This window comes from Trichosurus vulpecula, chromosome 2 (genome assembly GCF_011100635.1).
Source record: "Trichosurus vulpecula isolate mTriVul1 chromosome 2, mTriVul1.pri, whole genome shotgun sequence".
Lineage (NCBI taxonomy): Eukaryota > Metazoa > Chordata > Mammalia > Diprotodontia > Phalangeridae > Trichosurus > Trichosurus vulpecula.
The window spans coordinates 284,048,070-284,074,377 of record NC_050574.1 but is presented as its reverse complement, the minus strand read 5'-3'; the positions used below and the strand labels follow the sequence as shown (position 1 = coordinate 284,074,377).

The following is a 26,308-nucleotide window of genomic DNA, read 5'->3' as shown; positions in this document are numbered from 1 at the left end:
AAATAGTGAGGGGAGAAAACATGAAGAAGGGAGGTGGTTAAACAACATTGTCAAATGCAGGAAAGTCATTAAATGTGGCCATAATGAATTTGCTGGTAATTTTTAACAGCTTCAGTAAAGAGGCAGGGTTAAAAAACGCATTAAGGAGCTCAGGGTAATGACAAATTAGGGGGAAAACAAGGAAAGAGGCAAAAATTACAAACTGTATTTCCTAGGAATTAATCATTCAAGTATATAGAAATAGGGAGAGTTAGTCTGAGGGAATGGCAGGGAATGATCCATGGTACACGTTAACAGAAGAAAAGTGAATAGACTGGATCAAAAGCACAGGTAGAGGGTTACCTTTGACAAGTGATAGGGTTCATAGTATCGTAAGGTCATAGATTTAGAGCTAGAAGGGCCCTTGGAGTCTATTGAGTCCAAATTCTTCATTTTTACAGAAAAGAAAAAGGCACAGAGAGGTTAAATAACCTTCTGAGGGTCACACAGCTAGGTAGTAAATGTCTGGGGTAGAATTCAAACTTGGGTCTTCTTGACTGCAAGTCAAGCATTATCTTCATTAGATGCCTAGCTGCTCCATCTTTAGACACTAAAACAGGAAAGAAGGTAGGTGAATATATACAGACGTTTTCTGGTATTAAGAAGGGGAAGATGAGAGGTATCATAATAAATGGCCTCATTCTTAATAAAGGAAGCCAAACATTTTTTTTAAGATGAGACTTAAAAACAAAGCAAAGGGTTTGGATGTGTCACTGTGGCGAAGGTATTAGGGAGTTCATCAGTGATTAACATAAGGAGTGCCATAAAGTGACAAGATCTCAGTTTGGTGTAGATAAGTGAATTTTTAGTGAACTCATCCCAATTTTGTGAATTCTTTCAGTGTGTTTTTGTGGCTCAGGAACAGAAACAGAGAAACTATAGTTGGAAATTAAGATAGTGGGAAAGTAGAAAGACTAAGAGATAAAGGATTTAAAGGTTGGAGGACAGAACATTATTGAAATGTCTGACTATAGGCTCACAACCGCAAATGGATAGACATAAAACCTGAATGAAAACAACTATGATAACAAGGGCTAAGAGCTCAAAATGAGGGTGGAGAACAGATTAAGTAGAGTGAGGAGGAAGGAAATGTATAATAACAGAAGACAAAATGAAAACTTCAGACTTCAAGATCTTGTAAATAGAAGAGTTTTAGTTAATTGTTAAAGTATAAGGTCTACAAAAAGTATGAATAAGATGTGTATGGTGATGGAGAACATGGGAATTCAGGTTGATGAACAGGGAGGATAGGTGTTACAAGAATCACAGTTACCAATCATGAAGTCATCAAAAAGGATGTCAAGGGTTGAGATTAAGATGAAGTTGGTAAGTCAGTACTAAAGTCACTGAGGATAATGGAAGAGTATCCCTGATATTGATAAAGGAAATCTATAAAGATTTGGTCATTATGGTGTAAGTGAATGAGTAATTCAAAGAAAGATTTATTGATTGATGGGGGATAGTTAGAGTCTTGACTTGGCAGTGATGATCAAGATGTATGTGGACTCTACCTCTTGGCCCTGTGAGTCAAATCATGAAAGGAAGGCCAACAGTGGAGTTGGTTAGTAAGGTAAAGGGGAAAGACAGGTAAATTGATAAAAAAAATTATTTTATTACAATCGAGTTAGAACCATAAAATTATTGAAATATAGAATAGCACATCATGGCTGGAAGGGATAAAAAGTGCTTCAGACATTTATATTAGGCTTCAAAACAGTGGTCTCTCCTGGGGAAAACCAAAAGTCATATGTTCTTCATTAAAAATTCTTGCAGAGCCCAACCTTCTCTAAGAGAAACACCACTGACACCATCATTTGCACATATGAAACAAAACACAATGCAAATCAGAAATAAAAAGAGCCAATTGCTTTCCTTCCAAAGAATGGCATCATTTTTAATGCTATTTCTTCCATTCAATTCAACAAATATTTATTAAGGTAATGAACAGTTGCTGGGAATACAAACGCAAATATAAAGCTCTGCCTACCCTCTAGGAGTTCACATTCTACTGTCTCTTTTTGAATAAGGTTCTAGCACTTCTTAAACTGTGTTTAAGTTTAAGAAGAGCTAAAGGGATCCTGAATGGAAAAAGTTTAAGAATCCCCGTATGCTGATTTAACCATATCTCCAAGAAACAGAAATGATTGTGGCATTTTTTTGTGTCACATTTGGGGGTACTCGGATGGCAGTACAACTGAAAAACTATCATTTTGTTTTCCCATTTAGAAGTTGAATTTAATTGTTTCATAAAAATGATTCAATTTTTATCAGCTACTAAGGTGGTAATATACCATATTCACTTAGGAATCCAAATATTATCAAAAAAAAAAGAAAACTGAAGGAGTCTTTCATAATAGTCCCAGTAAATTACTACTTTGGTGTTTTAATTGACAATTTTAATAGATGGGTTTATGTTGATGATAACTTGAGGCTGCTTTCTGTTTATGAGGTAATAATAACTATAACCTGGGAGAAATAATGTACAAAGCTGAGTGCTGAGGTGTTTGTTAGCCTACAACACCGTTATTGCTTCATAAATAGGAATCTTTACAAGTCTATTATTATCAACCAAGTATGCTTCCTTCATTTAGAAATTAAAGCTACTTCCTGAAATGTATTATATGGAAAGGGAAGCTACTTACAATGGTTCAAGACAACTGGAAAGTGGCTTGGACATTCAGTAATAGATTACAGTGAAGAGGTCAAAATCGTTGCCCACTTAGGAATGAATACGGCTAACACAATTGCCTGCCATTCTTATATTTGAAAGGAACACATTATAGAAATAGGGATTACTGTGTGACTCAGAATAACTGATCTGGTTGATCAAGAGCTGACATCATTCAAAAGTCACTGAAATGTCAAAGAAAACATTTCAAAAGTGAAAGAATGATGGAATAATTATAGTAACATTGTATAGGAGAAAAGCGCTTTGTAGCTTTAAACTGCTGTATAAATGGAAGGTATTGTTAATATCATTATTATTATCTGTAATACAGTTCTCTTTCTAGGAGTCAAGGTAGTAATTTTAATAACTTAATTATATACACTGTGAAATAAAAGTATAAAATTATAGACAGTGCAAGTAAGATATCCTATAATATGGTCACTTTCTCACACAGAAATATAAAGAAGAAGAAACAGACTCAATGTATTAGAAAGAAGAAATCTCATCAGCATAATACAAGATGATTACAGAAATGCTGGAATGAACAATAATATTTGAAATTAATTTAGACAATAGCAGATTCAAGCTAGTATGGTTACTATATTATTTGCTTCAGTTTATGTTCTCTATTTTAAAAAAAAGTTCCTTCAATTTTGCTATGTCAACAAGCCTACTAAACATACTGAATCTGTATTAATAAATTATTATTATAGTAAATACATAATCACTTTAAGTCGTAATGAGAAAACTGTAAAACATGCCTCCTTTTACTAATAATATAACATAATTTAAGGCTAATGAATAATATAATCTGTAGCATTCTTGCAGTGTGAGTGTGTGTGTGTGTGTGTGTGTGTGTGTGTGTGTGTGCTCACATGGGAGATGGGGTTGGGGGTGGGTTGTATATCTGACATTGCCAAGCAATTTAATGGAGACAGTATAGACTAGAGTCTGAAGACTCAGTTTTGGATCTAGTTTCCCTACTTATTAGCTGTGCAACCTTGAGTAAGTCTCTATATTTGAGGCTCTGTTTCATCATCTATAAAAAAGAATAGTTGTACTATTGACAACTTCAGAGTGGGGACATTGGATAACAATGTGTTAAAGGTAAATTCAAGGTGAGCCAGAGGAATCAGGATTATGGCAATGCAAAAATTAGGATTTTGGTAAACAAAGTTGCTAAAGTCAGGAGGAGGAATCATCAGGCAGGAAAATGATGATTTTGGTTTTGTATATGTTGAATTTGAGGTGCTGATGGAGAGGGTCAACAAGCACTAGAAATCTGAAAATAAAGTTCAAGAGAGTCTGAGGCCGGGGCTCTAGATTTAGAAACAGTCTACATGGAGCTGTAAGTCAAACTATGGGAATAAGTGAGATCAGGTAAGGAGAAAATAGAAGGCTGTGGAAAGAAACTTTAGGAATGTCAACATTTAATAGAAATGAGAAGAAAAGAAAGGTCATAAATAAAAATTGTCAGATGTCAAAATGGTGTACATGTATTTAAACATCACATGTCATTAGGATAAGTATTCATAAATTTAAAATTGAATATTCAACCATAAAGGAGATATTTATCCACCAAACTAAAGAAACAAAGGCTTAAATAAATTTCAGCATATTTATGCGGCTTGCAACAATGCAATAAAAATGTAACGTAATTAAAACATAATTCCACTCTAAAAATATTTCAAGGATACCTTTGGTGTAATGTGATAAGGAATGTAAAAAGAAAATGAATTGGATAATCCTCTGAGATCTGCCCAATTCTACCACTATTTAACATTTTGGAATGTTGATTTGTAGTTGAAAAAGCTAAAAAGGTTAGATAATATGTTGAATTAGAGGGTCATAATGCAGAAAGATCCTAATAGAAAGGAACACTGTGCCAAATCTAATGAAATGAAATTTCATAAAGGTAAATGTCTTTCATTTGGGTTCGAAAAATCAATTCCCCAAGTTTAGAATTGGGGAGATGTGATGATGGCAGTTCATCTGAAGAAAGATGGAGTTTTACTGGACTTCCAGCTCAATGTGAATCTACAGTGAAATATAATTGATGGGGGTGGGGGGGGTAACCTATGGTTATCTTAGGATAAATCAAGAGGTATAGAGAGTGATACTATCATTGTACTTCGCACCCATCAGACCATATCTGGAGTACTGTGTACAATTCTATCTTGAAGAAGAAAAGGCTCAGATAGTGGAAAATAACAGATATCACCAAGTATTTGAAATCACGTGGAAGAACGATTAGATTTCTCTCCCTTGGCCTCCTAGAACGGAACTAGGAACAATGATGGGAAACTGCCAAGAAGTAGATTTATATTTTGAATAAAGAAAAAACTTTTTGCAACCCATCTCCTAGAAAAGAACTAATGAACTCTGAGTGCAAATTGAAGTACATTTTTTTTCATTTTCTTTATTTTTCTTGCTTTTTTGTGACACTATTAATATGGAAATATTTTTTGCATGATTTACATGTATAACTGATATATTGTTTACCTTCTCAGTATATGGGGTAGGGGCTAGAGGAAGGAAGAGAATTTGGAATTGAATTTGTAAAAAAAGAATGTTAAAAATAAATATGAAAAAGAAAGAAGGAAAATTTATTAATATTTATTGCTATCCAAAAATGGAATGGAATGCTTCAGAGGTAATGGGTTTTTCCACATTAGATTTCTAAGACAGGAGGTTGGGTGATTACTCGTTCAACATATGGTAGGAGGATTTCTTATTCAGATTCAGATGGATGTTAAAGTACCCTGCACCTCTAAGATTCTGTGACCTTCTCATCTCTATAAATCATTATGATTGCCAAGCAGCAATGATAGCTCAACAGGGATTGGTTAGCATGAATTGATAGTAGGCCTAAGCAGAATTGCTATTTACATGTTATATCCCCAAGGGGAAAGTATAGTTCTTAAAGAGGAGAGTTTTATTTTGTTTTGATTTTTGCTTATTTGCTTGCCTTTTTCTTCTTTTTGTATTCCCCAGCATTTAGGACAATGCTTAGCACATAGTACTTAATGAATACATGTTGACTGACTGACCAGGCACCAAGCTCCAACAGGTAAACTTTTGCTTTGTCTCTTTTGCGCCTTTCTTTTTTTCTATTTAGACCATTACCTTTCGTTTGGTCCTGACTGGTAACCCAGACTCCATCCCTGGGTGTTTCAAATCTGACAAGTGAGTTTTTTGCCTCATCTTCCAGGTGCCTTGAACTCCCTTCCAGGCCTGCTCCACATCATGCTGTGGGCACACTTTCTACCCCCTACTCCTTTCTAATTCCCTTTTCTGTGGTCTTTTCTTGTAAAATGTTAGCTCCTCAAAGGTACTGTCTTGCTTAACTGGATTTGTATCTCTAGTTCATGGAACAGTGCCTGACATAAAAAAAATAAGCCCTTAATAACTGATTTCTCCATCTGTCCATTGTGAATTTTATAATAATGTTTACTACCTCAGGCTCTGGGTATTAGAACCTATCACAGGACCTGAAAGCAAATTTTACTGGTCAGTGTTCCCTCAGCAAGAATGTAATTTCCAGGGCAAATGAAACATGTACATCTCAGAATACATTTAAATGACTACTGAAAGAGCAACTACTTCTCAAAAGTAAAAACAAACAAAATCCCCAAAAAATAAACACAAAAAAATCCCAGTTGGTTACTTTTATCATACCATATTTAACTTTTACCATATTACTGCTAGTGGTCACATTTCCATTTTTTAAATTCAGTTCCTGTCTAATATGTATGGATGATTATATATATCACATATATATATGTATGTATATATATGTATATATACATACATATATATATGTGTGTATATATACATATATATATATACATATATATACATATATATATACTCAGAGCACTGATATGTACTTTCCATGCTCTCTGACAGATAATGCCAATCTAATTGCCTTTTTTTCTCACTTAACTGACTGAGTTATTACTGTTATGTGTTGTGTGGTTATTATGTTGATACAGAAATATAATTGAAGTTAAAGTTTTATATTAGTGCTACATACCCAGCCCGAGGATCTAAAGAAAGATCCCTGGGGAACTTTAGTCTTTTGCTCACAAGTATAGTAGGGTACAATCCATTGAGTTTGGATACTTCAATGATCCTTTTTTCTGTGTCAGACCAATAAAGGTTCTTCCCAATCCAATCAACAGCAAGTGCATTAGGAACTGCTGTGTTGTGCACTACCTAATCGGAAAAAAAATTAAACTTGTTAAAAATATAAATGCTGGAGTAAGAACTGAACAGTTATTTTATTTTTTTAAACAAAGATACAGGATTTACATTTCAAACTTAGCAATTGAATTCAGACAAGACTGAAATCATACCATTTACTTCTGCATTTTTTATTTACTTAGAGCTAAGAAATTATGCAATATATAACTCTGTCCATAGAGATTATACTGATTTATATTTTTAAAAAAGTCAGGTAGGGCTGCACAGTAGTTGATCATGTTTTGGTGATACTTTTCTATTTGGACCTTTGTTATCAGAAAAAAAAAAGGAAAGGAAGGGAAGGGGAGGGGAGGGGACAGAAGGGGACAGGAGGGGAGGGGAAGGGAGTGGAGGGAAGGGACCACTGATATTTCACGGGCACCCTAAAGAAGATTTATTATTTCTTACAATAGTTTTCTTTACTCTGACAACACTCCTTTCACTACTGAATGAAAAAAAAGTAGAAAGGAAATTTAAAAAAATAACAACTGTATATCAGGCATCTTGTATACAAACTAACAGAGGCAAATATATATCCTTTTACCTAACTTTTTCTTCAGTTCTGGCTAAGCATACGAATAAATTCCCTGGAAAATGAGATGTATTTATACGAATGTGGCATCTGTGAAATGACCAAAAATCCCATTTGGTAGAATCTTACTTAAGTTTTTGCTACTTAGCAATAACATCTTTGGGGGTTCTTGTTGGGGACTATGGTAAATCAAAATGACAGAATTGGGGAGTAATGTTCATTTCTCCTTATTATATGGATACATTATAGTGAAGGGAAGAAAGATCAGTTTCATCAGAGGCATTGATTTGCATCTATAGGTACCTGTCACCTGGATATAATTTATAAAAATAATTTAGATTAAGCAAAACCAATGCCAGCAGCAGAAAAGTTTGAAGACATCAGTTATGTCAGTGAAATGTGCATAATAGACTAGAGGACAGAAACAGTCTGTACTGTGTGATCTAATTTTAAGATCAAAACTGGCATCAAGTCACTACTACTTTCATAAAAGGGCATGCTGGGGGATGGCCAACTATTTCATAGTTGACCAAGGAAGCAGTAAGCCCTAGGGAAGAAAGATGCATTATGTGCAATTCTGGGGCATCATACCAGGCTATAATAAAGTTGAGTGCAACAGTGGAAATGTGAAAGGCATTACAATAAAATCATGACTACTTGGTCTAAAATACTCAAGAGTCTTAAATAAAATCAACCTGCATTATTTGATACAAACTTGAACAAAGACATGACTTTCAAGTTAAATTTAAGCCATCCATCAAAAAATGTAATATTTAATTGATTTTATTTTGTCTGATAATGTGCAAGGCAGCTAGGTGGTGCAGTGGAAAAATTACCAGGTTTGGAGTCAGGAAAAAAAATGAGTTTAACTCAAGCCTCAGACACTTATTAGCTGTGTGACCCTGGACTTAACCCTCACTTGCCTCATTCGTAAAATGAGCTGGAGAAGGAATGGCAAAATATCCAACATTTTTGCCAAGAAAATCTCAAATAGGGTCATGAAGAGTTGGACTCGACTGAACAACAACATCAATATGGAAGGGTGGAAGTTGATTGATATATTTTTTGGTGAGATAGTTGAATCAATTGGTTGTTTCTGGCATTGGGTAAATACGGTCCATGCTATAATGACTTTCTGAAATGTCTCCTAAAACTTTTGCCCTAAAGAAAAACTCACCTAATGTCTTATGCTTTTAAAATAGGCTATTTAAAACAGCTAATTTTTGCCATGTTCTTTATACTTAGAAACTGCTTTGTAACAGATATAATTCACATCTCAATGGAGCTAATAATCTTTGGCAGAGATTATTTTTCTCTAAAACTAGGGATGATAATTATGGAAAGGGAAACAGTAATCCCAATTTGATGAATCTTTTCCATAAGTTGGAACATGAAATTTCATCAAAATAGTATTAATTAGAACTTTCATGATCTAACATATATACATTCAATTATCTCCATCTGTAGTGAATTTATTTTCATATTGCTATGTTTTCAATCCAGAATCTTTCATTTAATTCTGTAATTACCAGTTCTCAAATTTAACTTATTTTGTACTATATAAATCAAGACAATTGAATCTTGGATTGCAATTAACTAAAACTAGAAGCATTCATCATGTTTTCTAGGGTTGTGGTAAAAAGTTCAAATTATATTTACCTGATTTGATTTTATCTTATCACAGGTAATGTGCACTAATGAAATATGAGCAGGAAAAAATCTCCTATTATCCTTTAAGTGTTTACCAATTCATAATGTACAGATGTGAAATTTAAGCCAATCTAATTCCCTATACAAGTTGGGCCATTACCATCAACTAACATTACCTATTCCATTCAACCATACTAATAACATTATTCTAGTAATTCCATCTCTGTTAGTTTCTAGTTACCTTAATGTCACTTCCATTTAGATACATCCTATTTATCCGGCTGCCATTGGGTCGGCTGGAATCAATCCAATAAATGAACTCTTCTCTGTAGTCAAAGTCTATAGCAATCACATTGTTTAATCCCTAAAATTAAAAGGGATAAATTTAAAATGTTATTTTATTTTGACACCGTATTTTAGATAAATATTTTTCCAAAGCATGTTATGAACTCACAGGCATAATCATATATTCATAAGTAAATGTCATATAGTGATAGCCAAAGTAAACAGCATTTTACAAGCAATAAAAGAATCCAGTGTGTTTACATCTTCCTATACTACCTATTTAAGATGGTTTCATGATTTATTTAGAAAAATAATCAGAGTAGGGAACACAGATTTGTGTTATGAGATAATGATTTTTTTTAAAAAAGAGTAATTTAAAGGAGGTAAATGTGAATACTAGTGATCTCACTTCAGCCTAATTTTAGCTTGGAATACATTTCCTAAATTACTTGGTTCATTGACCAAAGAAGATGGGGGAGGTGCATTTATGAATCAGAGAGGAAGAAAAAAATATCTCTCAAGATTTAAGGTTAGCCTTGCATTCATATCATTTGAAAGACAGGGCTTAGAAATTTTAGTTTCCCCATATGCTCTTGTCCCAACAACAACACAGATGAGCTTCCTTCCCTTTCATGCTTCAAATAGCCCCTTAGGCAATACAGTATCATATTAGAATTTAAAAGATATAACCTTAGGTGTGGATTTGGCCAAAAGGGAACTGGGTAATCATCATCTGATTATTCTACATGGTTGAAATGTGAAGAAATGTCTCCCTTCAGACTAATGGTTATGCATTTTTTAGCAGGTAACACAACAGAAATACAGTTGATGAGTTTCTGGCGGCTACAGATCTTTGGTTTGGCAGTTCTGCAGTCTGACTGATTTGATTTGGGGATTGTGTATCCGGATCCTGGGCATCTTCTTAGCTACATAGTTGTTCAAATGATTGCTTGGGGGTTATTTCAACTCTAACCTGTTGTTTGGGTTTATAGATTTACTAGCTCAGTGGACTAAAAGATCTTAGGTCAGAGTTTTAAACACATGGACTGGCTTTCCAATGTTCAAGAATGGTTTATGAATATGTAAAAACCTTGTGAATTAATAATTAACTGGGGTGAATGCCAGTGGGCAAAGTCCTCAGTGAAATACACTGTCACTTCACATCAGTGGATCCAGGCTAATTCCAATTAAAGCAAAGTTGGGTGGGCAGCTAGGTAGCACAGCGGATAGAATGCTGACCCTGGAGTCAGGAGGACCTGAGTTCAAATCCTGCCTCAAACACTTACTAGCCGTGTGACTAGCTGTCACTTAACCCTGTTTGCCTGAGTTTCCTCCATCTGTAGCTGGAGAAGGAAATGGCAAAACACTCCAGTATCTTTGCTAAGAAAATTCCAAATGGAGTAGGGCAAACTTCTATATGACAACAACAGGTGGGTAGGGTACCAATTCCTACTCAAACAGGTTCAGGGAATCGCCTGAGGACAAAAAAAGAGATAGCCAGCAGCTTATTTCTCATGTTATTAGTAGGCCTTAAGGACCCCAGGAACTTAGATGTATTTTAGAACTTGTCTCAAGGTTTAACTACAGCAACAACTTAAATTTTATAGAGCTTTATAGTTCTTAGAGCTGGACTAAATCCAAACACCAAATCAACTATAAAAACCATTCAGTTTTCCAAAGTTTTCAGAAAGGCACAATGGAAAGACCGCTGGGGTCAGAGTCAGAAACTTGGGCCTATTACTTACTTCCTTGACCTTGTGAAAAATCCCTTTCTCTGACACTTAGTTTCCTCCTCTGCAAAAAAAGGAGTTGCAATACATATAATTACATAATGGAAATAAGATGTTTCTATTAATAATGTAGAGAGGCAGCAATGTGTAGTAGATAAAGAGTTGGGCTAGAGTCAGTAAGTCCTAGGTTCAACTCCCTTCTCTGACACATGTGTGATCCCTAGCAAAGGACAGATCTACTCAGTTCTTCAAAGCAACCTCTAAGCCTATAGTTTACAGAGCAGGTACAAATTTTTATCAGCGGAGAGAATTTCCACATTCTGAAATTGCCTATACCAATGAAACTACAGGTTTATTCTCTACCCTATATTCTTATGCTATCTATTTCACAGGGTCATTAGAAATATCCAAATGTATTTGTTGTTGTTCAGTTGTTTCAGTTATGTCTGACTCTTCGTTACCCCATTTTGGGTTTTTCTTGGCAAAGATACTGGAGTGCTTTGCCACTTACTTTTCCAGCTCATTTTACAGATGAGGAAACTGAGGGAAATAGGGTTAAATGACTTGCCCAGGGTCGCAGAGCTTGTAAGTACCTGAGGCTGGATTTGAACTCAGTTCTTCCTAATTCCAGGCCCAGTGCCCTATCAATTGTGCCACCTAGTTGTGGCAAAGATGCTATAGAGAAAGGGAAGGTTCTGCTTTAAAACCTTTCCCATCCTACTAGGTTTCATGCTGAACGATAGGAGAGAGGATACAATTTTTCACCCTTATATCCCAAGCACGGTGCTCACAGTAGGTATTTAAGAAATACTTAATTAAATGGAATGAGGAGATTTACATGACTGAGAATGATCCAAGACTAGAACCAACATAGGGTAGGTCTTGATAGACACCAAACATTCTAAGAGCTAAGGCAACAGTCTCCTTAGGGTAGTTAGGGCCTTTGAGGCATTTCTGTTAATATCAGTAAGTTAGACCATGACATTAATAAGGTCAAGTACACTATAAAATGCCTATATTGACGAGTTAGTTTTATGTGAGAAACATTCTGTTCTCTGGTATTAGACTGCAATAGAGAACCAGTGTTGAGCTCCATACAGACACATTCCATTTGGTCACAACACAGAAACAAGCCAAGAGTACAATGATGGCTCAATGTAAATCCTTCCTTGCTACTAGGAAACCAATTAAATCTGGAGTATCCTTACTGACAATGCCATTTGTGGGAGTCTGGACAAGTTACTTCATCTCCCAGTGAATTTAGAAACTCTTTTAAACTTCTTAAAGATAGCACATTATTATCAATGATAGATGCTAACCAATACTCACTGTGCTTCATCATAACGCTTTATAAAACTTGACAGAACAAAAATGTAGCACCTGGATATCTTTGCTATGCACACAATAAATACGTAAGAAAATCTTTAGGGGCACATGCAGGGGGCAGAGCCAAGATGGCAGCTGGAAAGCAGGGACTAGCGTGAGCTCCCTGATGAGTCCCTCCAAAAACCTATAAAAAATGGTTCTGAACCAACTCTAGAACTGCAGAACCCACAAAACAGCAGAGGGAAGCAGGGCTCCAGCCCAGGACAGCCTGCATGGTCTCTGGGAGAGGTCTATCCCACACGGAGCTGGTAGCAGAGTGGAACAGAGCCCAGCGTGAGCGGCGTGAACCAACCAGAACAGGAGCCGGGCGGAGTGTGCCCTAGCACCCTGAATCAGTGAGCTGTGGCAGTTACGAGACTTCTCAACCCACAAACACCAAAGACTGTGGAGAAGGTTAGTGGGAAAAGCTGCAGGAGTGGAAGGAGTTCACGGTTCGGCTTCCAGCCCCAGGGGCAGCGGAGGTGGGTCAGCTACAGCTGTTGTTACTTCCGGCTCCAGGCCCACCTGGTGGGAGGAATTAAGTGGCGGATCAGAGCAGGAGTAAAGAGCCTGCTGAAGATCTAAGTCCAGTCCGGGTTGGGGGTTCTTGGGTAAGGAGGAGTGCTGGTGTGGCAGAGCTGGCATATCTCCCAAGCTTGGAACATCGTTCTCTAAACTCTACAAGCAGTCATACCCCACTGAAAAACTCAAGGGTCCAGGTAGTTGGCTGGGAATATGGCCAGGCAGTGAAAATGAACCCAGATTCAGTCTCAGACTTTGGATTCTTTCTTTGGTGACAAAGAAGACCAAAACATACAGACAGAAGAAGTTAACAAAGTCAAAGAGCCTACAACAAAAGCCTCCAAGAAAAACATAAACTGGTCCCAGGCCATGGAGGAGCTCAAAAAGAATTTGGAAAAGCAAGTTAGAGAAGTAGAGGAAAAATTGGGAAGAGAAATGAGAAGGATGCGAGAAAATCATGAAAAACAAGTCAATGACTTGCTAAACGAAACCCAAAAAAATACTGAAAAATGTACTGAAGAAAACAACACCTTAAAAAATAGACTAACTCAAATGGCAAAAGAGCTCCAAAAGCCAATGAGGAGAAGAATGCCTTGAAAGGCAGAATTAGCCAAATGGAAAAGGAGGTCCAAAAGACCACTGAAGAAAATACTACCTTAAAAATTAGACTGGAGCAAATGGAAGCTAGCAACTTTGTGAGAAATCAAGATATTATAAAACAGAACCAAAGGAATGAAAAAATGGAAGACAATGTGAAATATTTCATTGGAAAAACCACTGACCTGGAAAATAGATCCAGCAGAGATAATTTAAAAATTATTGGACTACCTGAAAGCCATGATCAAAAAAAGAGCCTAGATATCATCTTTCAAGAAATTATCAAGGAGAACTGCCCTGATACTCTAGAGCCACAGGGCAAAATAGAAATTGAAAGAATCCATCGATCACCTCCTCAAATAGATCCCAAAAAGAAAACTCCTAGGAATATTGTCGCCAAATTCCAGAGCTCCCAGATCAAGGAGAAAATACTGCAAGCAGCCAGAAAGAAACAATTTGAGTATTGTGGAAACACAATCAGAATAATACAAGATCTAGCAGCTTCTACATTAAGAGATCGAAGGGCTTGGAATACGATATTCCGGAGGTCAATGGAGCTAGGATTAAAACCTAGAATCACCTACCCAGCAAAACTGAGTATCATGCTCCAAGGCAAAATATGGATTTTCAATAAAATAGAGGACTTTCAAGCTTTCTCAATGAAAAGACCAGAGCTGAATAGAAAATTTGACTTTCAAACACAAGAATGAAGAGAAGCATGAAAAAGTAATCAAGAAAAAGAACAAGAAAAAGAAATTCCAAGGGACTTACTAAAGTTGAACTTTTCTGTTTACATTCCTACATGGAAAGATGATGTGTATGATTCATGAGACTTCAGTATTAGGGTAGCTGAAGGGAATATGCATATACATACATATATATATATGTTTATGTATATATATGTATAAGTGAATGTGTATGTATGTATATGTATATATGTATATATATATGGAGAGAGAGAGAGAGAGAGAGAGAGTATAGGGTGAATTGAAGATGAAGGGAAGATATCTAAAAGAAATAAAATAAAATTAAGGGATGAGAGAGGAATATATTGAGAGAGGGAGAGAGGGAGAGATAGAATGGGGTAAATTATCTCGCATAAACATGGCAAGAAAAAGCAGTTCTGTAGGAAGAGAAGAGAAGGCAGGTGAGGGGGGAATGAGTGAATCCTGCTGTCATCAGATTTGACCTGAGTAGGGAATACCATACATACTCAATTGGGTATCTTACCCCACAGGAAAGAAGAAGGAAGAAGATAAAAAAGGGGGGGATGATAGAAGGGAGGGCAGATGGGGATGGAGGTAATCAAAAACAAACACTTTCGAAAGGGGACAGGGTCAAGGGAGAAAATTCAATAAAGGGGGATAGGTTAGGAAGGAGCAAAATATAGTTAGTCTTTCACAACATGAGTATTGTGGAAGGGTTATACGTAATGATACACATGTGGCCTATGTTGAATTGCTTGACTTCTTAGGGAGGGTGGGTGGGAAGGGAAGAGGGGAGAGAATTTGGAACTCAAAGTTTTAAAAATAGATGTTCAAAAACAAAAAAAAAAGTTTTTGCATGCAGCTAGAAAATAAGATACACAGGCAATTGGGCGCAGAAATTTATCTTGCCCTACAAGAAAGGAAGGGAAAAGGGGATGGGAGGGGAGTGGGGTGATAGAGGGGAGGGCTGACTGGGGAACAGGGCAACCAGAATATACACCATCTTGGAGTAGGGGGGAGGGTAGAAAAGGGGAGAAAATTTGTAATTCAAAGTCTTGTGACAATCCATGCTGAAAACTAAATATATTAAACAAATTAAAGAAAAAAGCATGCAAAAAAAAAAGAAAATATTTAGGTCGATCAATTTAACCACAAGTACCTGGGCACTAAGTATATAGGTTTAATGAAAATTCTAAATTATAACCAGTATATTTCAGATAGATTCAACTAATCAGTCGATTATAGTAACAACCTACAAATACCTTCCCCATTGCAATGCTCTCTCTCACTCAGAAGGAACAATTTAATAATGATAGTTGTGAGGCCCTAAAGGGAGACTATAGTAGAAACGCACATAATCATGCAAAGAACTTCAGCAAATAATCAAATTTGGATGCCAAAATTATACTCCTTCTTTCTTTATATCAATGAATTTAGATAATAAAAATCCAATTTGAATTTGACACATAAACTTTCATTAACTGAAGCCACAATCTCATGTACAGGAATTTACATTGTGTGTGTGTGTGGCAGGGGTAGGGGGAGTCTTTGCAAGCAGCTAGATGACACAGTGGATAGAACGCTGGACCTGGAGTCAAGAAACCTGAGTTCAAATCCTCCCTCGATCAGGTGTGTGACCCTGCACAAATCACTTAACTTCCATCTGTCTTAGTTCCTCAATCTGTAAAATAATAGCAGCTACCCACAAGGACTGTTGTGACAATAAAATGGATTAATATTTGTAAATCACTTTGCAAAACTTAAAGCACTAGGTCATAATTATCATAATTATTTCATATATATGAATTTATAATGTAAATATGTGCATATATGTACACACTCACATATTCCCATTTCACCAAGCTTGTCAATTTCTTTAGAAGTTTTACTCTAAATAGTATCCACAGAAGAGTGCATTGTTCTCTTTATGGAATAGTAGGGAAGATACATTAAAATAGCTAGGGGGTACGGCCAAAGTAATGTCTGAAAGCTGCTGTTATCCCAGTGGTTTCAGAACTGAAAATTGGTTTCATCAAAATCCTATTTGCTTCTCTCATTTCTTTAGCTGAAGATTTGCACCCTTTGGTTCAAGATGATTAATTTGGGAAATTGTGTTGTGTTTCTCCACACAATTTCACTAGAATAAAAGGTACTGTTTAAATTGAATTGGTTAGCATTTCTGAAGCTACTTGATTAATTCTCATTCAAAAAAAAAACCCATGCTATTAAAAACACATTTTCTAAATTTGGTGTATGTATTTAAGGTCTAGCATGCATAGATAAAAATTATTCTTTAGAATAACCTCTTTAGGGTTTAGAGGTGACTTTTGATTCTAAAAGGTTATTACAGTGAATCAAAGGCCTGGCAGTTATTGCTAAACCGGCAACCTTCAAATGTAAGCACAGAGGCGGACTCTGTTGTCTCTCTACTGAGGACCAGTCTACCTAAATCCAGGGAGACTACCTGCCAAGGTTTCTCCTTGAGAGATGGTCTCAATGCCAAGGGTATCTGAGTTTAAGGCAGCTCAGCAGCACAGTATAGAGAGTCCTGGGCCAGGAGTCAGGAAGATCTGAGTTTAATCCAACCCCAGAAACTTATACAAACACACACACATATATTCACAATGTAAATTTCTGTACATGTGTTTGTGGCTTCAATTAATTAAAGTTTATGCGTCAAATTCATATTGGATTTTCATCATCTAAATTCATTAATGTAAAAAAAGAAGAAGTGTAATTTTGGCATCCGTAGGTGATTATTAGCTGAAGTTCTACATGTGGTGCTGAGTGAGAAACACAACTTCTGTCTGGCTCAGTTTCTTTAAATGTAAAATAGGGATAAAGATCAAATGAGATAATAATTGTAAAGCACTTATCATAGTGTCTGGCACATAGGGGTACTACATAAATGCCCATTCCTTGTTCCCTCTCCCGTCCTCCTCCACTTCTGACACAGCCTGAGCAATGGCTAGCCTGCACTGCTGAAATTTCCTCACTTAGGTCATAGATATTTCTAGGTAAGTTAATTGCTATTTATGCAAAAAAAAGGTTAATGAAACATGATTTCATTTCTTTTAGTATACATGAAAAGAAATCAGGACTGGAAATCATCTTTATTTTTTTTGGAGGGGGGAAGGCAGGGCAATTGAGGTTAAGTGACTTGCGCAAGGTCACGCAGCTAGTAAGTGTGTCCAGTGTATGAGGCTGGATTTGAACTGAGGTCCTCCTGACTCCAGCGCCAGTGCTCTACCCACTGTACCACCTAGCTGCCCCAACCATCTTTATTTCCTGCCACGTACAATAGTCACTTTATACCTGTCTTCTCCATGTTAGACTTAGTTCAATAAGATCAGGGATCACATTTTATTTTTCTTTGTATCCCCACATAGACATGTCAACCCTCATTTACTATCAAAGTTTCTACATTAAGGTTAAAAAGAATGCTCACATTTTCCAAGTTGTGACAATGCTTCTTGCTTCCACATGGTACATCAGGGAACAAAATCAAAGCAATAAGCATTAAAAATCAGTCATGATCATGCCACTGTACCTGTTTCAATAGTGTATAGTTGGATCCATCAGTGCTAATTTTTCTTATTTCATGATGGTCTGCAAGAATTAAGAAGGGCTCTTCATCTAAATCCATGGAAAAAAAAGAATACATTAGACTAACTTTGTTAACATTGTTAACTTTTCCCACTCTGCTTTATTTTATCTGTGTGAATATAATGATGTAAATTATAAAATATATATGTTACCCTCTTAAATTATTAGTCAAAAATAGAAAGATCCCGCAATCTAGATTTATTCCAAAATGTAAGCTGCCCAATGAACTTAAAGCATACAAACAGGTAGTTTTAAGAAGGAACTGACTAGTACCTAGTAACAGTCAATCTGTAATAATTTTTTTCATCACTTATCCTGATTATTAGTGGATTTAAAACTAATTATTAAAAACACTATGATTTTCTTTGGCTAACAATTTGACCTGATTGGATTTACAAACAGCATCTAATGCATACCTCACCCTTGAGGCAGAACAAGACAAGAGATAATCACTTTTGTTTTTCTAGATATGTAGAAAACAATATTCCATATTTGGTTTAGTCATCCATTCCACATAATTCTCTTGTAGTCAGGCAAAGCGTCCTTCATCCCTTTAAAGTTACTCTTTTAATGTTTTTATTTTATCCTCATTCAAGGAATAATAGTATTCCTGAAAGTTTTTTTCCATTTTTCCATTTTCTTAAGGATAACTACCAAATTTCTTCTAGCTTTGTCTCCTTCAGGCTTCATTAGCACAGCTCTCCTAACTTTTCTTCAGGAGTCTTATTTTCCAATTCTTAGATCGTCATCGTTTTCTTTCCACCCTCTCTTAGTTTTGTAAATTCCTTATTTAACTGTAAAGCCTAGAAGTAGATGAGATAAAGACTTGACAAGTACCTAAATATACTGTCAGGCTTTCTTTAATCCTCTCATCATCTAGCCTGACTTCCCAGACAAAATTTATTAGCATGATAAATGAGACTTATTATTTGGGATGCCACTTATTTGGACAAGTAGTCTAAAAGCTAGTTGATTTTCCTTATGGAACTAATTTATGCAAGATGAATAATTTATTTACCTGGCTAAATTCCTTTAGTTTTAGAGCAGATACTGCTCATATTGATGAGAGTGGTATGGTAAATAGAAGATCTAGTCTCAATATCAGAAAGTCCTGATTTCAAATCTAATACATCCTTACTGTATGACTCTGGGAAAGTTACTCAATTTTTTAATAACCAAAGAAACTTTCTAAGACTATAAATTGAAGAGAAACTTTTGGTCTTCAACAGTAGAGAGAGTTTCTTTATTTCAATGAAATTTCTATGCCCCACCCCACAAATGTATAAATTGGGTTTTGATTTATGCTTTGCAAAATATGTTCTATAGTTTATTAGGCCCCCTTTTACTTTTTTTAAAGGTCTAGACTTTTGCACAAAAAAATCAGTAGTATTGAGATAATTTCCCAATTCTGTTTTTCACAAACAAAACATATTTTCCTTCAAAAACTGAGCTTTTGAGCAATAGAAACTGATGCTTCATACATAGTAATTTGTAATGCAAGAGATGACAAACTTCTTCCAGTTATTCATATCAGGGGTTATCTATCGCATGGATAGATGATCCCTAAGTCTCCATTTTAGTCATAGCTTTCCCCTGGTCCATCCACAAAACCTTCATGCAAGCTTACATGAAAGAGCAACTTCAAATGGTTCAATTCTCTCCCATTTCTGACTCCACAGTATTGATAAAAGTGCTAGCAGGAAGGGGAGAGTAGCTACAAACAGAAAGGAAAGAGTAAATCAGTGGACCTAGAGAATCCACCAACTGGTTGTGGGGATAGCCCCAAAATAACCTAGAATGAAAACAATTCAGATTGGAATGAATGTTTCCCCTCATTGATTGACACAGCTTTGTTAACTAGTCAAAAAGCAATATCTCATATCTATTCTTTACGGTTTTCCAAAAAGGGGTAGTAGAAAATTTACCTTTAAAACAAAGGTACAGCCAGCCTGTTTCATGATTTAACTTGTCAATGATTTAATATGAGTGACTGAAGCACATTTTTGATTTATCACACACAAAATTAAGGTAAGATATGTTGTCACAACTTTGTTTTCTGATGGGGCAGAAAGTGAATTGGTCATTACAGCTCAGAGCTGTGTCCCAGTAAGTTGTTTAACATTCCAAGCCAAACTTATTCCCAGGAACATGTGACACAGCAGCGATGCCAGTGATACTTCTTTCTGTTGCTTCTGAGTACTCCCAGAGCCCAGTGAGCACTTAATAATTCAAAATATCATAATACACTGTAATTATGCACAAAGTAATATGTGTAAGGAATACAAAATCAAAGCAAAGCAGATTCCTACATCCTAGTAAGCCAGGATTGATTTTGCTTCCTTGGAAGCCAGCCAAAGGAAAATAGGCAATAAGAGAGGCTCCAAAACTCAAGGTGTTTATTTATAATTGGTGTTGCATCCATGTGTAAATTCAATGGCCTACCTGAGAGTGATTTGCAGCCATTTGGGTTATCTGGTTGTATTTCATACCCTTCTGTACAGAGGCACTTGTAGGTTCCATATGTATTAATGCATTGCTGACTACAAGGGAAACCTGAAGAGCATTCATCCATGTCCACACATGTTTTACCATCATCCTTCAGTTGAAATCCAGGCCAGCATTTACACTTGGGGAAAAAAAAAACAACCCATTATCAGTGACAGCATCTTAGAATATTCATATTCACAATATAACAAGTAAAATGAGATAATTTGCTTTATAAACTATAAACTGATACACACACATACATCTCAGAGATGTATAAATCTTCTAGCTATCACTCATCATCATCATCATTATAGGATAGTTAATGAATATAGACTCTCTGTGTATGTGGGTGCAGAGGTGGACAAACTGACTAGGACGTGAACACAGGGCACACATCAAAATTTAGAAGGTGCTGATAATGTTTATACGTTCAGGGGGTAGAAGAGAATTACTCAGCTCCTGGTTAGCAAAAACAATGAATTTAAAATAGAAAGCTACAAAATTGCTCATTTGTTCTGCTATCCTCTATTCCTGTACCCCAGGGGAACTCCTCCTCCCTGGCATACCTTGGCCTGTTCCTTCCCCTGACACTGACCCCTACAGTAGCAATTACTCAGAATCTTGAGACCTCTGTCTCTTTCCCCAGATTTCTTCCCAAAGAGGGCCATGTCTCCACAAATCCAAGTTTTCTCTCTCCCCATCAACTGAATCTGTCTTGAAGAGTTGGTTTGAAGGTGACTTTCATGCTGTTTTTCCTGTGCCGTGCTTTGTGCACCTGACAACGGCACCAGAATTGCTAGTTTCAGCTCTGCACGATACACTATCCTTTCCTTAGCAAGTATCTTTTAAAAATAAAATAATCAGGGCTAATATTTGTATGGTACTTTATAGTTCACAAAACACTTAAAAATACTATCTCATTTGATCCTCACAACAACTCTGGGAGGGGTTGTTGTGGTGAGGAAACTGCAGCTCATAGAGATTGTCACTTGCCCAGGGTCACACTGCTAAAAAGTGCCTGGAGGAGTATTGAAGTTCTTCCTTACTCTAAGTCCAACAAGGTACCCACTATATCACACTGCCTTCAGGTAAGAATAATCATCACTTACATGGTCATTATACAAAGGATGCTTGTGGACATTACCTCTTTCAATACTCACAACTATGTGAAAAAGCAAAAGTTACTATGCTCATTTTAAAAATTTAAAAAACAAAAAATACTGAGACTCCATGAGGTTAAATGATGGGGGACAAGAATCCAATTCTTCTGATTACCAGTATATGAATTACACTGACCCAAAAACAATAACATTAAAAGTTTTCTTTAATTGTCATGGGGTTTTCACTCTCTTGGTAATTGTAGCTTCTAGCACAGGGCTTAAAAGAGACTAGGTGCTCAATAAAATCTGTAAGTTTGGTATGATTTGATTATTCACAACTATTTCAATCTATCTAGAGAAGCATCTGTTAAAAGTAGAACAGAATTTTCTGTGCCAGTGACTTCAGTAAGCCAGACCCTCCAGGTATCAATCTCTCTTCCCTCTGAGACATGGAATGTCTGTCTTGTCTTGTCCTACTTCCTTCCAACAAAGCATTAGCCACTGCACCAAGAGGGAGCAACATGTAGCTTGACAACAGACCGAGCATTGGATTTCACCTAATTGTAGATGGAGATTTTTTTTTTTGGCTGGTGTTGCCTCTTGTTCAGAGCTCCGCTCACACAAAGAAAGCCAAGAACGTAAAGTTAAGAATATCATAAATAGGCATTTTTCTAGTGTTACATGAATATTGGATATAAAAGTCAGAATGTTGTCTAAAAGAAATAAACTTGAGTTCTTGATTAGCTGAAATTGCTCACATAAGAAGAGATTCTTGTAATTAATAAGGAAAGGTAGTTTTTGGAAAACAATTCATATATTTCTCCTTCAGCATACATTTATAAAAGGTAATGATTTGGATGTTTTTATTGGAACAATAAAATTAAATGTCTTCATCAGCAGATCTGCACATCTTTCATAACTATTAAAAGAGTAAAAATAGTTTTGATTTGTGGAACAGATTTATAAATTATATATTAATATCCATATATTAATATGTGTATATGCATGAATCTATACATGGAGAGAAAAATTAAGTAGAAATAAAGGAGGGACTGAACATAGTTTTGAGAGTGAGCACTTGGAAGTTTTCTTTGGGGACTGACTCACATTTTATGTATCATATGTGAAGTATCTGTGGTTTTTGTCACTATGTCTTAATAGAAAAGTTTTAGGGAGTTGCTTAAAGCTTTGGAAAGGTTATTTGTTGTGGCTAGAAACACAAGTGAGCAGTGAGATTTGAATCTAGGTCTTTCTGATGTCAAGGTCAATACTTTATCCATGGTGCCTCGGCTCTCACTGTAAATAATAAGTAGGGTTTGAGGCATAGTAAGAGCGTGAATTGGAAGCCTTGGAATTCAATAAGATTTTGGGGGAAGTATCTATCAACATTCCTTTCACCCTTCTCTCAGAGTCATATTGCCCAACTACCCCAGCTATAAATAATATGCCCAGTTCCTCTATTGAATTACTCTGGAATTTTCTGGGAAAAAACAACTTTATTTCAATCCTGACTTGTGATATCTTTTGCACTGTTGTTTCTTAAAACCATTTTCATTTACTAGTATGTTGTATCATGATTATATTGTGAACAAGAACTCTTCTACCCTCATCTCTAGGTGGCTGCAAGATAATCATTTGAATGCTTCATTAGCACTTCAAAGGCAATGTGTCCCAAACTGGGCTTATTATTTTCCTCTAAAACCCACTTGTCCTTATATATTTACTATTTTTTTTTCATGGTACCACCATTTGCCCATCCTCCCATATTCAAAAAACCTTGGAGATTGTACCTTCTCCCTCACTTCCAATATCCAGTTTTTATTAAGACCTGTCATTTTGGTATCTATGACATCTCGTATCCATTTCCTCCTTTCTATTCCATTACCACCTAATGATGGCTTCATCACCATCCTTGGGGACAATTACAATAGCCTCTTAATAAATATTCTTGCTACACTCTATTCCTCCCATAAATTCTTTACAAAATTGCCAGATTAATCTTCCTTACACTTAAATCTGATTATATCATTCCTCTTCTCAAAACCTTAAGTGGCTCCCCATGCAGTGAAACTTAAAACTTTTATTTACCCTGACATTCATGGCCCTCTACAATCAGAAGACACCCCTCCTTCTTATTCAACATTATAGTACATTGATTATTTCTTTCCACATTCTCTTTGCTCCAGCCAAAGTAAGCTACTCTCTGCTATCCCCAATACATGCTTAGCATTTTCCCAAGAACCTCTTTGCACATTAGTTTTTTAATCAATCAGCTAACATTTATTGTGCAACTGTCATGTGCCAGGCACTGTGCTCAGCACAGTGGTTAAAAAGAAAGGCAAAAAGCCAAAACAAAACAAAACAAAATCCACCTGTAAAATTCCTATTCTTTTAAAAGGCAACTCTAATGTCATCTCCATGAGGCCCTTTTTGTTCCCTCAGTCAGTAATTACCTCCCTTTATAATGCACTTATTAAGTAGTACTTTCTATTGGTGTTTTTGAAAAAAAAATGTTATATCCTGTTACAAGCTGATAAGCTTCACAAATGAAAGAATTACATCTTATCCAATCTTTCTCTTCCAGTACAATTCTCTGAAAAGAACTGGAGTTTAATAAATGCTCGATGAATTACATACTTCTTTATGTCTCTCCAAACCCTATATGGTTCAACTTATACATGGGTTATAAGAGAAGGATAGGTAACTCTGACATGATCTGAAAGCCTGACTATGTAAGTGTGTCGTTGTTTGTTTTGCCTTTAAGACTGCCAGAGTGGGCTAAATACAAGCTGCTCAGTTGTGAGATTCTGGTTCTGCTCAGATCCTTAAGGCCAGAAGTGACCTAGATTAGTTCCAAGAGATTTTAACATCATGAGATACAGAATGTCCTGCCTTCCAGGGGCTATCTAGAGTCAAGTTATAGATGCATACCATAAATCTATAATGGGTCATATTATCATAGTCAGGATCTAGAGTTTTCTCAAGAATGCTATATTTTTAAAGGTATGGATTAGAAATGAAAAAAGCAATCCTAGATTCTTGGAGTGAGAAAGGACTTCACAGGCTACCTGGTCTAACTTTTACCTGAACAAGAATCCCTCTACAAGATACATGAAAAATAGTCATGCAGCTTTTGGTTAGAGACTTTTATTTAGGGGAAACCCACTATCCACTGAGGCCGCCCATTCCACTTCAGAGGATATTGTTAAGAAATTTTTCTTACTTCAAACTTAAATTTTCTTTTGTCTATTCGTATTTAATACTGAAAGATCTATCCACTAGGGCTATGTACACAAGTCTTTTTGTTTGTTTGTTTATCCCTTTTCCAAGTGGTAGCCATTCAAACACATGACAATTGTTACCATGTCCCTCCCAAGTCTTCTCTTCTCTAGACTAAATTAAAAGGGGCTGGAAAAGGACAGAGTTCAGGGGAAAACTGTAGTAATTATATGGTAAATCCAAAAAGAAATATTTCATGGAGGGGAAAAATAATGGGAGAATATTTTGTCCCCTGGGAAGAATTACAAGGTAATATATTAACTGATCTGACACATTTCTTTAGAATCGATATTATTTGCAAGGCAGAATATTTTTTTAAGTTAAAGTGAGAGCCTATCGCATGGTGAGAAATTTTGATTTCAACTGAATAAGTTTACCAGCCAAGCCTCATTACATAGAGAGATTGATGGATAGATAGATATAGAGAGATACACATACATATATACATAAAGCATATAAAATATAGACATATGTATGTATATATGTGTATACATATTTATGTATATGTATCCACATATATATAATATGATACACTCTCTTCATTTATGTGTTTATTTTATATTCATTATATATTTATTTTGAATATTATAGTATGCATTATATATATATATATATATATTCATTCTGCACTAGACTTAGCCGTTTAAGCTTGGGGTATCTTTGCACCATATACTTTGGATGAAGGTTTATCTAAAAACCATCAGCACTAAAAATGTTGTTTTCATCTCTGAAACTTCATAGAGTGTTAACAAATCAAAGTAAAGGCTACTCGCTGCCTTTAATAGTTGTCATCAGTCTATGAAACTGCTATTTTTCTTTAGCCACAGATATACAAGCCCCAATATCTTGCCTGCTGTGGTAAGCCAAGGAAGATCAGCACTTGCACTGTGCAAGAGATAAATGAAAAATGCAAGAGGATACAACAAGGTATTTACTACAAAAAGCAGCAAATTAGATCAATTGATCCTGTGTGTTCAGAGGCTGCAAGAATGAGTGGAAAACACAGACTAGACTGGAGGAACAGCTTAGGAAAACATGCAGGAAAATGGGCTGGTATATTCTCAATGCATTTCTAGCAAAATTCAAAGAGCTAATGTCTTCATACTTCTAATGAGGTTTCTCATAATCCCTTGGAATGCCTAGTTCCATCTATATAGACCAACTCAGATGTTCATGTGGTGTATATTTGAAAACTTTTGAGAAAAAAAATAAATTCCTAAAATAATAATAATACTAATAATGCTGAAAATAACTAGCATTTATTTGACATTTTAAGGTTTTCAAAGTGCTTTCTCATGTATTAATTCATTTGGTTCTCATAACAAGCCTGTGTGATATGTGCTATCATCACCCCAATTTTACAGATGGGGAAACTGAGACAGAAAATGTGAGCTGCGTAAGTGTCTAAGGCAGGATCCAAGTCTACCACTCCATCCACTGTGCCACTTAGTTGCCTCTAATAAAAAACTCACAAAATAAAAGCCTACGATCATAAT

The 26,308-nt window shown here is 35.9% G+C and overlaps 1 protein-coding gene across 1 annotated transcript in view; it reads right to left on the bottom strand.

The window, feature by feature from the left end:
* Window positions 1–26,308, bottom strand: part of LRP1B (LDL receptor related protein 1B) — a 2,306,513-nt gene that overhangs the window by 366,184 nt on the left and 1,914,021 nt on the right. The window contains exons 56-59 of the mRNA XM_036744555.1: window positions 20,389–20,572; window positions 17,891–17,976; window positions 9,376–9,498; window positions 6,744–6,925 (exon numbers count right to left, since the gene is read on the bottom strand). Of these exons, the coding sequence (XP_036600450.1) occupies window positions 6,744–6,925; window positions 9,376–9,498; window positions 17,891–17,976; window positions 20,389–20,572 (575 nt within the window). The remainder of the gene's footprint in view (window positions 1–6,743; window positions 6,926–9,375; window positions 9,499–17,890; window positions 17,977–20,388; window positions 20,573–26,308) is intronic.